Source organism: Calidris pugnax, unplaced genomic scaffold (assembly GCF_001431845.1).
Source record: "Calidris pugnax isolate Ruff unplaced genomic scaffold, ASM143184v1 scaffold107, whole genome shotgun sequence".
Taxonomy (NCBI): domain Eukaryota; kingdom Metazoa; phylum Chordata; class Aves; order Charadriiformes; family Scolopacidae; genus Calidris; species Calidris pugnax.
Genome location: NW_015090901.1, coordinates 3,114,020 through 3,130,221, shown reverse-complemented (window position 1 = coordinate 3,130,221; position 16,202 = coordinate 3,114,020). Strand labels below are relative to the sequence as shown.

Here is a 16,202-nt window from a genome sequence, read left to right as displayed (position 1 = left end):
AGGGACTGGAAGGGGCTCCAAGGTCTCCCTGGAGCCTTCTCTTCTCCATGCTGAACCCCCCCAACTCTCTCAGCCTGTCCTCATAGCAGAGGGGCTCCAGCCCTCCCAGCATCTCCGTGGCCTCCTCTGGCCCCGCTCCAACAGCTCCATGTCCTTCTGCTGTTGGTGGCCCCAGAGCTGGAGGGAGCACTTGGAGAGGGTCTCCCCAAAGCGGAGCAGAGGGGCAGAATGAAACACAAACGCTGTTCCCTCACTCCCAACAGCTCTCTGTCCCAGACACTGGTCCAACCTTGGGAGGATGGGATGCCTTCTCCATCCTGCAAGAGGTTCTTGCATGGCTGAGGCTGCTCTGACCATGCAGATGTGGAAAGGCTTGAGCTAGACCCCAGGTATGGACAGGGATTAGGAGTTTGGAGAAGGTGGGGAAGGGCTGTGGGTGGGGAAAAGCACTGAAAAGCCAGAGGAAGGTAGGAGGATTGCCCAGGAGATCCATCAAAGGACTGTGAAGCACCTGCAGGGGCAGAAGGTGGAGAGAAGGACTTACTCTGACACTCCATCCTGCAACAGGTTCTTGCATGGCTGAGGCTGCTCTGACCATGCAGATGTGGAAAGGCTTGAGCTAGACCCCAGGTATGGACAGGGATTAGGAGTTTGGAGAAGGTGGGGAAGGGCTGTGGGTGGGGAAAAGCACTGAAAAGCCAGAGGAAGGTAGGAGGATTGCCCAGGAGATCCATCAAAGGACTGTGAGGCACCTGCAGGGATGGAAGGTGGAGAAAAGGACTTACTCTGACGATGATGCGCTCGGAGATGTGGGCTGCCAGGGTGTAGTTCTGGTTCTGAGCGTGTGCCTGCAAGGCCACCACCAGCATGAAATACCTGCCAAGAAGGGAGAGATCTCAGGGTCCACCCTGCTCTGTCAACTGCCCAGTCTGCCCAGGCACCAAGCTGTCATGGTGGGCTTGGCCCATCCCCTCTCTTCACTCTGTGGGGCATGGGCCCTGTCGCCAAACCCTCAGATAGTGGGGGACACACTTCTTGTGGCCACAGCAGACATCTCCTTTCCTCCACACAGACAAGGACAGCCAATTCAGGACCTGTCCCCCATGCCCCCTCCCTCCAGCCACTTCCCCACCCAGGGACTGGGACATCCACAGGCTTGAGTGCTTGGAAGGGCTTGGAGAAGACACCAGTGCTCCTCACCTCTGGTCTGGGTTGGGTTTGCCTTTCTTCCGCATGTTGTTGGCTGTGGTCTCGCTGAAGTGCAGCCGCCCCACAGTGACCTTGGTGACCTGCTCTGGAGGAAGGTTGACCCTGGGGAAGGGGAAACAGAGGAGCGAGTGAGGACACCACCGGAGAGGAGGTTCTTTGGGGAATGACCATCTCCTGGCCTTCTCCACCAAGGCGGGTCTACGGACTGGGCACAGAGTAGGGAATGTGAAGAGAAGAAAACTTTGCTGTGGGAAACAGAGGAGAAAACTGGAGAGTGTGACATCAACAGTACTATCCAGAGACCTCCAACTCAGCTCCTTTCCTCACCTTCTCCTGCCATTGCTCATTCCCCAGCAGAACTTCCCACTAGAGCACTGGTCTCATGGGAGCAGCTGAGGGAGCTGGGGGTGTTCAGCCTAAAGAAAAGGAGGCTGAGGGGAGACCTTCTCACTCTCTTCAACTCCCTGAAAGGAGGGTGTAGCCAAGGGGGTCAGTCCCATCTCGCAGGTCACAGGTGATGGGACAAGAGGAAATGGCCTCGAGTTGCCCCAGGGGAGGTTTAGGATGGATATTAGGAAAAAATTTTTCCTGGAAAGGGTTGTGAAGTGGGAAAAATTTCTTCCTGGAAAGGGTTGTGAAATATTGGAAGGGGCTGCCCAGTGCAGTGGTGGAGTCCCCATCCCTGGAGATATTTAAAAGCCGGGCAGATGTGGCGCTGAGGGACATGGGTTAGTGGTGGGTTTTGGCAGTGTTGGGTTGATGGTTGGACTCCATGATCTGAAAGGTCCCTTCCAACCAAAACAATTCTATGATTCCATTCTACACCCTGGGCAATACTCACGTGACGGGGTTGAAGGGCCGTTTGCTGCGGTCAGATTGCGACTGCTCGATATTGATGGACTGGTTCAAGGCCTCTAGCTGGAGAGAAAGATTTGGGCGTGTGAGAAAGAGCGGAAAGCTGAGACCTTCCCCTTCACCTCCTTCTCCCCAGCCCTCCTCTCAGTAGAACTGACTTCTAACAACCCAACTGGAGTGTTGTCCAACCATGGGTGAAGGTCAATGTGTGTCCAACACATGGTTGAGGGCAAAAAAGTCTTCCCAAAGTGCCTATGTAGCTCCAGAGTCAAAAGTGAGTGAGAAGCAGTCCTGAAGATGCCAAGGCAGTGATTGAGTCCACCTTAGGACTCCTATTTGAAGATCTGCCTTGTCCTTCAGCTCTCTCCCTACAACTTAACCCAAGTAGACGTGGCGTTGCCTGCTCCCAACCCTCTGCCAAGCCCCTCTTCTCCCTGCTGGATTTGCTGCTGGCTCTTAGCTCCCGCTTGCCTTCACTCCGTGCAGCTTCAGGTAGAAGCACTCTAAGGGTTTCAGGCCCTCGGGGGTCTTCACATACTTGGGATCTCCAAGCATGCCGATGTAGACCGTGACCTGGAAGTGGTTCTTCTTCTGGCAGACAAAGGCGTCGTCGCCCACCGAGAAGTTGAAGCCCTTGTCAGCATCAACGCGGTAGGTGAGCATGGGGCTGTGGGAAAGGCAGAAGGTGTTAGACCCTGAGCACACCACCAGAGGCTCACACTGGCTGGGGGGAAGGATGAGTGTTACAGTTTGAGGACCCCCACAACAATTTATTGTCGTTTAGACAATTCTTCTCTCACCTGATGACTCCTCCCCGCTTGGGAAGGGGAATCAGGGAAAAAGAAGGAAACCCAAGGGTTGACATATAAACAGATTTAATACAATAAGACTAAATAATTAACATGAATAGCACTAAAAAATCAATATTGATCCTGGTATTGATATAAAATACACCAGGACTATCCCCAGCCCGTTCCATCCCAGGAAGCTGGTCCCTCCCAGCAGGGACAGCCCATGTGGGACCCTGCGAGCGCTGCAGCTTTGGGAGGAAGGGAAGGGCTCAGGGCTCCAGCACCAGGGCAAGGACTTCTCAGGGTGGCAGCCACCAAGGGAGAGAGAGAGAAGTGCTCAGCAAACTTCCTAATTTATACTGAATGTGACGTTCATGGTATGAAATAACTCTGTTGGGTCAAATACCCAGGTCTTATTCCTCCTCATCCTTGCACCTTGAGAACACTGACACCTTGAAACCCCTGCACCCTAGAGCTGCTGTAAAGTAAATATTTTCAGCAACTGAGGCACTAGAGTCTTCAAAAAATGAAGTTTTCCCAGGCATTAAAAGATAAATTAGTCCTGCATCTCTCAAACCAAGACAGTAAAGCCCACACCCAGGAGGGGTCCATAGGACACAGTACTGGGTGGTGGTGGTCCATATCTCCTTGAAGATTTGCTTTAGGTGGGTCTTCAACAGGCTAATTTATACTGAATGTGACGTTCATGGTATGAAATAACTCTGTTGGGTCAAATACCCAGGTTTCGCTCCTCCTCATCCCTGCACTTTGAAAACACTGAGACCTTGAAACCCCCGTGCCCCAGAGCTGCTGTAAAGTAAATATTTTCACCAACTGAGACACTAGAGTCTTCAAAAAATGAAGTTTTCCCAGGCATTAAAAGATAAATTAGTCCTGCATCTCTCAAACCAAGACAGTAAAGCCCACACCCAGGAGGGGTCCATAGGACACAGTACTGGGTGGTGGTGGTCCATATCTCCTTGAAGATTTGCTTTAGGTGGGTCTTCAACAGGAAAGCAGGCATTAAAAGATAAATTAGTCCTGCATCTCTCAAACCAAGACAGTAAAGCCCACACCCAGGAGGGGTCCATAGGACACAGTACTGGGTGGTCAGGCATTAAAAGATAAATTAGTCCTGCATCGCTCAAACCAAGACAATGAAGCCCACACCCAGGAGCAGAGGCAAGGAGGGGTCCACAGGACACGGTACATGGCCACGTCCTCAGGTGGTCCATATCTCCTTGAAGATTTGCTTTAGGTGGGTCTTCAGCTGGAAAGGACTATGGTTCCTGTGATGAGGGTTTAACGAGGATGCTGGGGCAATCACCCCTCTATATGCTACACTATAGTACTAAAAACGCAAGAGGGGAGATTGAGGTGAGATGTGGGGAAGAACTTCTCTGCTGTGAGGGTGGTGAGAGCCTGGCCCAGGTTGGCCCAAGAAGCTGTGGCTGCCCCATCCCTGGAGGAGTTCAAGGCCAGGTTGGAGGGTGCTTGGAGCAACCTGGTCTGGTGGGAGGTGTCCCTGTCCACGGCAGGGGATGGAACTGGATGATCCTGAAGGTCCCTTCCCACCCAAACCATTCTAGAATTCTACGATAACACTATAAACATGGCAAATATGAGCCACAAGAGGGGAGCATCTCATTTTTGAGCCCTGGCTCCACGTGCACTGGGGGTACCGAGCTCCACAGCATCCCCAAAGCCTGGAGCAGCCCCCGGGACGCTGTTGGTTGGGGGAAGCAGCTCAGGAGGACCTGGGTGGGGGTGTCCAACACCTCTGCTCGCTTCACCCATCACATTCCCAACACGTGCCGGATTCCTGCTGAAATCACAACCACCTGCTCTGGCTGCTGGGAAAAGCCTCCAGCCCCCAACGGGCAGCTCCAGAGGAGAAGGAAGAAGAGGAGGAGGAGGGGGCCCTGGCCGCCTGAGGAACACACACCAGCTGGAGAGGTTTAATCTACGTCTCCTTAATGGGATGGTTACCATGGGAACGAGGGAAATATGTGGCCTTTGCGGTAAGTCCCCTTTTCTCTCAACAGCCCAAACCCCCAGAGCTGGGCTGGTGGGGGCCCCCCAGCACTGCCTGTCCTATGCTGGGGGGGGAAGAAGATGCCTCTCCTCCCACCCCCTCATTGAGCAGAACACCAAAATCCTATTGTTTTAATTAAAGAACTATAGGTGAGGTTATATATATTACTTATTTATTAATTAAAGAACTATGGAGCTCAGCCTAGGCTTTTGACATCAGCCTTAAAAATGATGGAGCCCTCTTCCACAAAAGCAAAGTGCCTCTAAATTCCACCTCTAGGTCTTAATACAGATAGACAGAGAGGGAGATAATGGCCACAGGGGAGGTGGACAGACTGATGGACCAGGTGGACATCAGCAGGACTTTGAGAAGCAGAAGATAAGGGAAAGGTTACTCTTGCTCCCCTGGTGTCCCTGGGCTGGCCACCTCCTTTTTTTTTGGTAAGAAAGCCATTCTCCCCACCAAACCTGGGGCTATTTCCAGGCTTTTGTGAATAATGCTGGAAGGGCCACGAGCAGCTCCTCCTTTCTTGCTCCCCAGGGAGCTGGGGCTGCCGTGCCGTGCCCCGGACACAAACCAGACGGTGGGAGCAGAGCACTACCTTAGCCCAGAAGCACGAGAGGAATTCCTCTCCGCTCTCGCCCTCCTCCCAGCCTCAGGTCCAAATTCTCCATCTGGCTCTTCTTGATGGGGAGCTGCAGCTTGGGCTGGACCCACCACGTCCCCCCCCAGGGGTGCCAGAGCCCTTCCCGACTGCTTTCACTCAGAACCCCTGAGAATTCACCACTCGCCCCACTGGTTTTTAATGGAGAAAGCAGAGGAGAGGGAGGGACTGACCGAACCTCCAAACCACAGATGCTTCCAAAACATGCTCTGGTTAACATCACTCAAACTGATGGCTGCTAAACACACGTGTTGAAAGAAGGGAGACAGTCAGGCTCCCCTTCCCCTGTCTTCCAGAGATGCCTGGTCCCTCCAGAGTCCCCTCCTCAGAGGCTCCTTTTCTCTGAGTTTTCCCAATATCTGTGGTCGGTGCATGCCCAACGTGGGATCCCTGCACTGTGGTAGATCAGAGGCAAGAAGCTACTTTCCAGGTATAGAATCATAGAATGGTTTGGATTGGAAGGGACCTTCAAGATCATCCAGTCCCACCCTCTGCCCTGGGCAGGGACACCTCCCACCAGACCATGTTGCTCCAAGCCCCCTCCAACCTGGCCTTGAACCCCTCCAAGGATGGGACAACCCAAACTTCCAACCCAAAGCATTCAATGATTCTATGATGGTGCCATCTCAGACACCCCACCTGTGCCTCCACAGCTCAGCACCGTTTGTGGTCCCTTCAGCTGCCTGAGATACAGTCGTGACATAAAAGAGTGAGATATCAGTGGTCCATCACCATGGGATGAGCCAAGTTGGCCAACACAGTGTCATAGAATCAAGGAATGATTTGGGTTTCAACCATCAACTGGATGAAAACCATCCAGTCCCACACCCTGCCCTGGGCAGGGACACCTCCCACCAGACCAGGTTGCTCCAAGCCCTCTCCAACCTGGCCTTGAACCCCTCCAGGGGTGGGGCAGCCACAGCTTCTCTGGACAACCTGAGAGAGTCAGTCAACCTGTGTCCCCTAACCCAAACCTCCATCCTGCAGGACTGGACCACGTCCCACCAGTCACCATCCCCTTGGCAAGGTTCAGGATCTGCTGTTTATAAGGACATTTCTTCCAACCAAGGAGTTCAAGCCTGAAAGCTCAGGTTTAGCCCCGAGCTCCAGCGGAGAACTCATGGTGAGGACCAGTTTGCTCGATGGGAAGAGAATGGCACCAGCCCAGTTCTCAGGATCTAGTTCAAGCCTGAAAGCTCAGGTTTAGCCCCAAGCTCCAGCGGAGAACGCATGGTGAGGACCAGTTTGCTTGATGGGAAGAGAATGGCACCTCAGGATCCGAGGTCTCCAGGCTCTGGGCTCAACATGGAGATGTTTCTGTCGGGTGTTGCACTACCCTTCTCCAGCTGCTTTTCCTCAAACTGTAAACACGGGGGGAGAGGGAGGAGGGAGCCTGCTGGCATTTGTCAGAACATGCTGTCAGGGAGATGAATTACTCCTGCTCCCAGGAGTAAATTAGTGAACTGCCTGGTTCCAGACCTCTTCAGCAACCGCTGCTGGAAACCAGCTCACTCTTCGGAAGGTTCAATGAGTCCCAAACCACAAAACCAGCACAAAAGGCCAAGAAGAAACAACCAGCTCACCCTTCGGAAGGTTCAACGAGTCCCAAACCACAAAACCAGCGCAAAAGGCCAAGAAGAAACAACATTATCAATAAAACCAATCCAGAGACTTCGGTTCAGAGACAGATCCCTCAGCCCACATCAGCCAAGCCTGGGCCACAAGCCATGACACTGATTTCCAGGCACCTCCACACAACTCTCCGTTCCTCCCTTTCCCCAAGAAGAAACAACATTATCAATAAAACCAATCCAGAGACTTCGGTTCAGAGACAGATCCCTCAGCCCACATCAGCCAAGCCTGGGCCACAAGCCATGACACTGATTTCCAGGCACCTCCACACAACTCTCCGTTCCTCCCTTTCCAACATTTCACAGAATCACAGAATCTTCATGGTTGGAAGGGACCTTTGAGATCATCGAGTCCAACCGTACATATACAAAAAAACCCCCAACAATCTCGGGCACTAGAGCATGCTCTGAAGTGCCATGTCTACACGTTTCTTAAACACCTCCAGGGATGGTGACTCCACCACCTCCCTGGGCAGGCCGTTCCAGGGCCTGACCACCCTTTCAATAAAGTAATTCTTCCTAATATCTAATCTGAACCTCCCCTGCTGCAACTTCGGACCATTTCGTGAATCCAGCCTACTTTTAGGAATCCTGTGTCAAAATGAAACCCCGTGTAGTTCACAGGAGCCCAGCTTCCCTTTGCTCTTCCTTCTGGCAGCTGAGGGGCTGCTCCACAGCTCCATCCTGCCTGGGGATGGGGAATCTGTTGCCGTTCACACAACAAAATTCCCTGTACAGATCTCTTGGAAGGCAGAAAAGCTACTTAGAATGAGTTCAGATCCCTCCCTGTGCTGTCCCCATCTCATCGAGCCATGGCAATGGCTGAGAAGGAGCCATTAATTGTTAATTTTCCACTCATTTTCAGGAGGCAAGATACAAATATCATCCACTCATTTTCAGGAGGCAAGATACAAATATGATCTGATGTGACAGCAACGCTCGCTGCTCTAAGGAGAGAGAGCTGTTAAATGGGGTTGAATGGTGCTGAGAGAAGATGGAAGAAGCTCTCCCTTGTTGGGGCCACTGAGTGTCACAAACCATAGCAGGAAAGCTCTGAGGAGCAAAAAAAAATTCAGTGTTGGTTACGGGGGCCTTTACTGGGAGCAGCTCGAGTGGGAACTGGTGGAAGGAAAAGGTCTCCTTAAGCCTCATCATCAGCCAGCGCTAACGAGACTGCATTTAGCTCTTCAGGAAGCCTCTTTGTAAGAAACTGGAGAGAAGGACAAACTGGTGGAAGGAGGAGGGAAGTGGTTGCCAGGGGGTTTGTAGGTGCTGCTGGTGAACCTGACCAGTTCCACCGCCGGGTTCAGCTCTTATTCTGCCCGATGGCAAGGAGGATGTTGCACCCTTCGCCCATCCTTAACCAAAGAGTTTGGGACCACCTAATTCTGACCTCAGGAGGTGTTTCTTCATGGTTTGCTCCCAGAAGGCCTCTCCTTTTGCTAAGCAGACCAGAGAGCTGGTGGGTACAGAGAAAATACACACGAAATCCTGCCAGAAGGCTGGTGAGAGCCCAGCAATTTGAGTTCCCCCCCAAAAGGCAGGAGACAAGGTGGGACCACTGGTTGACACAGATTCTTGGATCTCAAATGAATCCCCAGATCCTGCCAGATTTCAGCATCTCCCTGCGAGATGCTCATTCACAGTAGAAAGACCGAATCATCCATACCCAAATCTGGAAAAATCTCCCCCTCCTCAGCTGATCCACCTCCAAATGTGATGGACTTTGAGACATTCAAGCCCTGCTCTTGGCAGGGAGGGACTACTAAGGGACCCAATTTTGTGTGCGCTAGAGGAGGAGCATGGAATATCATTTAATAGTATTTTTTTTTGCCCTGTAAGCTTATACTTAGCATGGACTATTACACATAAGTCCACAGGCACAAGCATAAACTATTCTGAATGGGTTCAAAAAGTGTTTAAGGCCAGGTTGGAGGGGGCTTGGAGCAACCTGGTCTGGTGGGAAGTGTCCCAGCCCAGGGAAAGGGGTGGGACTGGATGAGCTTTAAGGTCGCTTCCAACTGAAACCATTCTACAATTCTATGAAAAAAATATTAAAGTACTGACAAAGGCATTATTCCCCTAGCCCAACAGAAAGGGTCATGCTTATGGCATCCTAAAGGCTTGGTCTCCCTCCTTAACCCACCTTTCTGGTCTCTTTTCTTAAGGACAAGAGCAGGAAAAAAATCAGATGGTTCAGATGATTCGAATTCCTGGGGCTGTGAATAGGTTGTGGGCACCTGGATGACAGAAAATACGTTCCCTGTAGGGGCAGGAAACTCTAAAAACACGTACAAACTAGAGGACAGATTCAGCAGAAAACAGACCAGGAATGGTTGGTCCTTGATTTATCATCTCAGAGGAAAGTAAATCGTGGAAATACTCCTGGATCTCTAAGAGCCAGAGATCCTGCTCATTTTCTGAGCGTACCTCAAAAGGCAGAAAGGAAGGAGGAGGCTCCTACCTGCTAAAACTTGGAATTAGTCAACCTAAAAAGCTCCAATCTAGAAAAAGGAAGGGAAGATGGATCTTTGGGTTTTTCCCATTGGTATATTCTGCTGGATGAAGCCATCTCCCATTTAGAAGGAGACGTGGGTCCATCTGGCACAGGGTATCCTAGAGCTACCTGGCCTCAAGCCAGGGAGAGTCCACTGGGTTGGCGTGTAACTAAAATTTAATCGATCAACCCTTGACCTCAGCCCTTAATTCTGGCCAAATCCAGCGCCCCAACAAACCGCACGTGGGCTCCTAAAATCTACATGAAGTCAGTTAAGAGGAATTTACTCATTACACAACGGGATGACGACGACCTAAAATGCCACAGAAGGAGGTTTGCTCTGGCTTTCACCCTAAATCCTTAAAAGCAGGTATTAGGCAAGCGATGCCCAAGGAACGGGGCAGAGCAGGGCTGGGTTTGTGGAAGGGAAGAGTTGGGGTTTGCAGTGTCCAGAGACATCTCTGTGCCTAGAAAGGAATATTGTGTATTTTTTTTTCTCATCCAGGCTGTGGGGGGAAAAATCTCTGGAACTGGGGGGACTTTAACACCTGCAAACGGTCCGTGACAAGCTGAAAGGGCCGTGACGTGTTTGGGACGAGGGAGCGTTTACCCAGCGCAGGTAAACAGAGAGATGGAAGGGAAAAGAGGGGACTCATTATGTCCCAGAGAAAAGCGAGGCCGTGCAAAAGGTCTCCTCCCGCCCCACGCAGAAGCTCTTTGGACCCCACTGACTACACAAGGTGCATTTGTGCTGCTGCCAGGGGGTGATGGCCCTGCCGAGATTGATGGGGGACCGAGAGGCCACCCCAGGGACCCACAGGCTGGAACCAAGCGTTGCCTGAGTTAGAGAAGCAGGGTCAGCTTCTCCTGGCTGCGCACAAGTCCCCAGAAGCAGTTGATATGCAGCCTGGAGAAGAGAGACCAGGGAGACCTTCGAGACCCTTCCAGTCCCTCCAGGGGCTTCAGGAGAGATGGGGAGGGACTCTGGATGAGGGAGGGGAGCCCTAGGAGGAGGGGGAAGGGTTTGACCCTGAAAGAGGGGAGATGGAGCTGAGATGTGGGGAAGAACTTGTTTGGTGTGAGGGTGGTGAGAGCCTGGGCCAGGTTGCTCCGAGAAGCTGTGGCTGCCCCATCCCTGGAGGGGTTCAAGGCCAGGTTGGAGGGGGCTTGGAGCAACCTGCTCTGGTGGGAGGTGCCTCCCCATCATGGAACTGGATGATCTTTAAGGTCCCTTCTGACCCAAACCATTCTGTGATTCTATCTATGATTCCACCTGAAGGTGGGAGATGCTTCCTTTAGGGAAACGGTTGGGTAGAACAAAAGTAACCAATTCCCCAAGTGACCCATCTCCTGCTGTGGTTGGGGAAACAGCCACACACACAGTCTTTGCAAACGACCAAGAACGTCACCAAAGAAGTAACCAACTCCAACAGCCGCTCCTCCACAGGGGAACAACCCATAGCACACCCTCGTCACCCCCAGCTCTGCCTTAGAGATGACACAAGGACTAGGGCTGGAGATCTGTGTCCAGGAGGGCTGGAGGTCACAGCGGCAGCTCCCCTGCACATCCCAGATCCTGCTCTGCCTCAACGCAGGGTCCTTGGCTCCCATCCTCAGCACCATCCAGGTGATTTGGTACAACAGACACCTCTTCCATGTCCCCCAAGAAGACCCCCCCACCAGCCCCTGGCCGTGCAGAAAGGGGAGGAGGGGAAACGGGGGGTTTTATTCACTCGACGAGCGGTTCCTGGAACCCAGCCTGCCGCTTGCCAGCTCCCTGTCACCTCCCAGGAATGCAGGGAGGGTCCAGAGCCGTTTCCTCCTGAGCAGCTTGTCCACACGCTGCCTCCACCCTCCCCTGCCCCAGCTTCTCCTTCCATCTCCCAGCCCCACGCAGTGCCCCCAGCCCCTCTCCGCTCCCCTCTCTGCCTCGGCCACCCCATCTCTCCTCTCTGCCACCTCCTGCGAAATACTCCTGGATCTCTAAGAGCCAGAGATCCTGCTCATTTTCTGAGCGTACCTCAAAAGGCAGAAAGGAAGGAGGAGGCTCCTACCTGCTAAAACTTGGAATTAGTCAACCTAAAAAGCTCCAATCTAGAAAAAGGAAGGGAAGATGGATCTTTGGGTTTTTCCCATTGGTATATTCTGCTGGATGAAGCCATCTCCCATTTAGAAGGAGACGTGGGTCCATCTGGCACAGGGTATCCTAGAGCTACCTGGCCTCAAGCCAGGGAGAGTCCACTGGGTTGGCGTGTAACTAAAATTTAATCGATCAACCCTTGACCTCAGCCCTTAATTCTGGCCAAATCCAGCGCCCCAACAAACCGCACGTGGGCTCCTAAAATCTACATGAAGTCAGTTAAGAGGAATTTACTCATTACACAACGGGATGACGACGACCTAAAATGCCACAGAAGGAGGTTTGCTCTGGCTTTCGCCCTAAATCCTTAAAAGCAGGTATTAGGCAAGCGATGCCCAAGGAACGGGGCAGAGCAGGGCTGGGTTTGTGGAAGGGAAGAGTTGGGGTTTGCAGTGTCCAGAGACATCTCTGTGCCTAGAAAGGAATATTGTGTATTTTTTTTTCTCATCCAGGCTGTGGGGGGAAAAATCTCTGGAACTGGGGGGACTTTAACACCTGCAAACGGTCCGTGACAAGCTGAAAGGGCCGTGACGTGTTTGGGACGAGGGAGCGTTTACCCAGCGCAGGTAAACAGAGAGATGGAAGGGAAAAGAGGGGACTCATTATGTCCCAGAGAAAAACGAGGCCGTGCGAAAGGTCTCCTCCCGCCCCACGCAGAAGCTCTTTGGACCCCACTGACTACACAAGGTGCATTTGTGCTGCTGCCAGGGGGTGATGGCCCTGCCGAGATTGATGGGGGACCGAGAGGCCACCCCAGGGACCCACAGGCTGGAACCAAGCGTTGCCTGAGTTAGAGAAGCAGGGTCAGCTTCTCCTGGCTGCGCACAAGTCCCCAGAAGCAGTTGATATGCAGCCTGGAGAAGAGAGACCAGGGAGACCTTCGAGACCCTTCCAGTCCCTCCAGGGGCTTCAGGAGAGATGGGGAGGGACTCTGGATGAGGGAGGGGAGCCCTAGGAGGAGGGGGAAGGGTTTGACCCTGAAAGAGGGGAGATGGAGCTGAGATGTGGGGAAGAACTTGTTTGGTGTGAGGGTGGTGAGAGCCTGGGCCAGGTTGCTCCGAGAAGCTGTGGCTGCCCCATCCCTGGAGGGGTTCAAGGCCAGGTTGGAGGGGGCTTGGAGCAACCTGCTCTGGTGGGAGGTGCCTCCCCATCATGGAACTGGATGATCTTTAAGGTCCCTTCTGACCCAAACCATTCTGTGATTCTATCTATGATTCCACCTGAAGGTGGGAGATGCTTCCTTTAGGGAAACGGTTGGGTAGAACAAAAGTAACCAATTCCCCAAGTGACCCATCTCCTGCTGTGGTTGGGGAAACAGCCACACACACAGTCTTTGCAAACGACCAAGAACGTCACCAAAGAAGTAACCAACTCCAACAGCCGCTCCTCCACAGGGGAACAACCCATAGCACACCCTCGTCACCCCCAGCTCTGCCTTAGAGATGACACAAGGACTAGGGCTGGAGATCTGTGTCCAGGAGGGCTGGAGGTCACAGCGGCAGCTCCCCTGCACATCCCAGATCCTGCTCTGCCTCAACGCAGGGTCCTTGGCTCCCATCCTCAGCACCATCCAGGTGATTTGGTACAACAGACACCTCTTCCATGTCCCCCAAGAAGACCCCCCCACCAGCCCCTGGCCGTGCAGAAAGGGGAGGAGGGGAAACGGGGGGTTTTATTCCCTCGACGGGCGGTTCCTGGAACCCAGCCTGCCGCTTGCCAGCTCCCTGTCACCTCCCAGGAATGCAGGGAGGATCCAGAGCCGTTTCCTCCTGAGCAGCTTGTCCACACGCTGCCTCCACCCTCCCCTGCCCCAGCTTCTCCTTCCATCTCCCAGCCCCACGCAGTGCCCCCAGCCCCTCTCCGCTCCCCTCTCTGCCTCGGCCACCCCATCTCTCCTCTCTGCCACCTCCTGCCTTTCCTCAACCCCCTTCCCTCTTTCTTTCTTTCTTTCTTTCTCTCCTCCTTTCCTCCCTCAACCCCCTTCCCTCTTTCTTTCTTTCTCTCCTTTCCTTCTCTGCCCATCAACCACTCCCACTCCTCCTCCTCAAGCTCCTCTCAAGCTGTGCTGAAGTGGCTCTAGATGACCTCCAGTCATCCCTGCTATGCATTGTCTACAAAACCCTAACACTTATTTTAAAATCCAGGACCTTGGTAAGCCTGGGCAGGAGGAAAGGGTGCTGCTGGCCCCAACCATGCTCAGGGCAATGATTTATTTGCCAACACAACCTTCCACGGCAGACCAAGGTCTGTGTGGTTGCCCAACTGCCATCAAAGGTGCCCCAATGGCCACCAAAGCTGCCAAACCACCTTCTGCCAGCTCCTACAGAGCCAGCCCCATTTCTTCATCCTCCACCAGCCCCACAGAAGCGCGGAGAAGTAACTTTCCCAGTGGTAAAGGTATGGTGGGAAGAATCTCTCCACCACAGCATGATGGGAGAGGACAATGGGAAGCCCAGGAAGATCCTTGTCCCATCTCATGAATACGATCTGCCCCCAGTCCCTTGCCCCCCAACACACAAAAAGTGAATCTGAATTTCTCTAAAGGTGGGTGAATCACTCACAGTTCTTTGTAGTTGGCATCATAGAGGGTTGCCCACTTGTTCTGCTGATGTGGCTGCCACTTTATGGACTGGTAGTTGGGATCCAAGTAGGAGCCGTTCAAGCTGTCGTTATCTTGAATCAGGCCTGTGTTGAGGGGAAAAATACAAATTTCAATCGTTCTGATGGAGTCTTCAGCTGGGTAAGAGCAGAAGGAAGGAGCTGGTGTGGCATGGCCAGCCTGAAGTCTGCCTCCTGGCTGCCAGGGCACCAGATCTGGCTTCCTGGGAGCCCAGCAGGGTTAAAACCCACTGGTTGTCACCCTGAGGTGGCCACGTGCCACCTTAACCAAGCCCCGTGGCCTGGTGAGGTGCCCGAGGTGGCAGCAGGGATTAAGGGGAAGGGGATGGGGTGGGGAAAAAAGCCACGTACCTGGTGAGAGTGGTCCCGGCTGGTGCCAGGGAGGGGTTGGGACTCTGTCTGGGTTGAGTGGCACGGACCCCATCCCTGGCTCCTGCTTTATCAGCCCGTTGAGCATCTGCGCGTTGAGGGTGTTGGGGGGCGACTCGGAGTGTTTCCTCTTCTTGGCAGGGTGGACCGGGAGGCTGAGGAGAACCCACGGGACAGCACAGGGTGAGCAGGAAAAGGAGAGGTGGGGAGGGGACAGCCCCACAGCTCATGGTCAAGAAAAAGCTGGGATCTCACATCAAAACCCAGACCACAGGCTCTTACAGGACTATCACCACCTTCTCCCACATGGCTCTGCTGAGCCATGTCTTTGCTGTCCTCTTGGCTTGTCCCCACCACCCAGCTCCAAGCCAGGTGCTGCAAACCCCTGCCCAAACTTTGTGTCAGCTCATAGAATGGTTTGGGTTGGAAGGGACCTTAAAGATCATCCAGTTTCACAATGGGGGGACACCTCCCACCAGACTATGTTGCTCCAAGCCCCCTCCAACCTGCCCTTGAACCCCTCCAGGGATGGGGCAGCCACAGCTTCGCTCCAAGCCAGGTGGTGCAAACCCCTGCCCAAACTTTGTGCCAGCTCATAGAATGGGTTGGGTTGGAAGGGACCTTAAAGCCCATCCAGTTCCACGATGGGGAGACACCTCCCACCACACCAGGTTGCTCCAAGCCCCCTCCAACTTGGCCTTGAACCCCTCCAGGGATGGGGCAGCCACAGCTTCTCGGGGCAACCTGGGCCAGGCTCTCACCACCCTCACACCAAACAAGTTCTTCCCCACATCTCAGCTCCATCTCCCCTCTTTCAGTGTCAAACCCTTCCCCCTCCTCCTAGGGCTCCCCTCCCTCATCCAGAGTCCCTCCCCAGCTTTCCTGGAGCCCCGTGAGGGACTGGAAGGGGCTCCAAGGTCTCCCTGGAGCCTTCTCTTCTCCAGGCTGAACCCCCCCAACTCTCTCAGCCTGTCCTCACGGCAGAGGAGCTCCAGCCCTCCCAGCATCTCTGTGGCTTCCTCTAGAACCACTCACATCTCCACCTCGATGCTTCTTGATCTCTCTCCCACAGAACCAAGGTACCTTCCACAACTTCCCATTAAACCCAGTGATTTTCCTCATGCATTCCACAAGCCTCCAGCTCCCATTCCCTTCTCCCCCCGCAAAAAAAACCCTTCCCCAAATCCCACAAATAACACTGAAAAGCCCCACTGCCCCCCCAAGCCTTACTCTGCTCCATGTTGCTGGAGTAGCTGGTGCAGCATCTGCGACTGCTGGGCATGGTGGAGGTCGGCGGGCGCCATGCCCTGACCCATGCCATAGGGTGGCATCAGGGGCTCGGCCTTCATGAACATGTCCCGTTGCAGGCCAGGGTAGTGAGGGTTGTGCTGC

The 16,202-nt window shown here is 53.5% G+C and overlaps 1 protein-coding gene across 1 annotated transcript in view; it reads right to left on the bottom strand.

Moving 5' to 3' along the window:
• The window catches only part of MYRF (myelin regulatory factor), a 57,727-nt gene that overhangs the window by 20,286 nt on the left and 21,239 nt on the right, over positions 1-16,202 (bottom strand). The window contains 7 exon segments of the mRNA XM_014948765.1: positions 786-876; positions 1,201-1,311; positions 2,051-2,127; positions 2,536-2,731; positions 14,384-14,507; positions 14,793-14,965; positions 16,041-16,202. The exon segment at positions 16,041-16,202 is cut by the window's right edge and continues 2 nt beyond it. Of these exon segments, the coding sequence (XP_014804251.1) occupies positions 786-876; positions 1,201-1,311; positions 2,051-2,127; positions 2,536-2,731; positions 14,384-14,507; positions 14,793-14,965; positions 16,041-16,202 (934 nt within the window).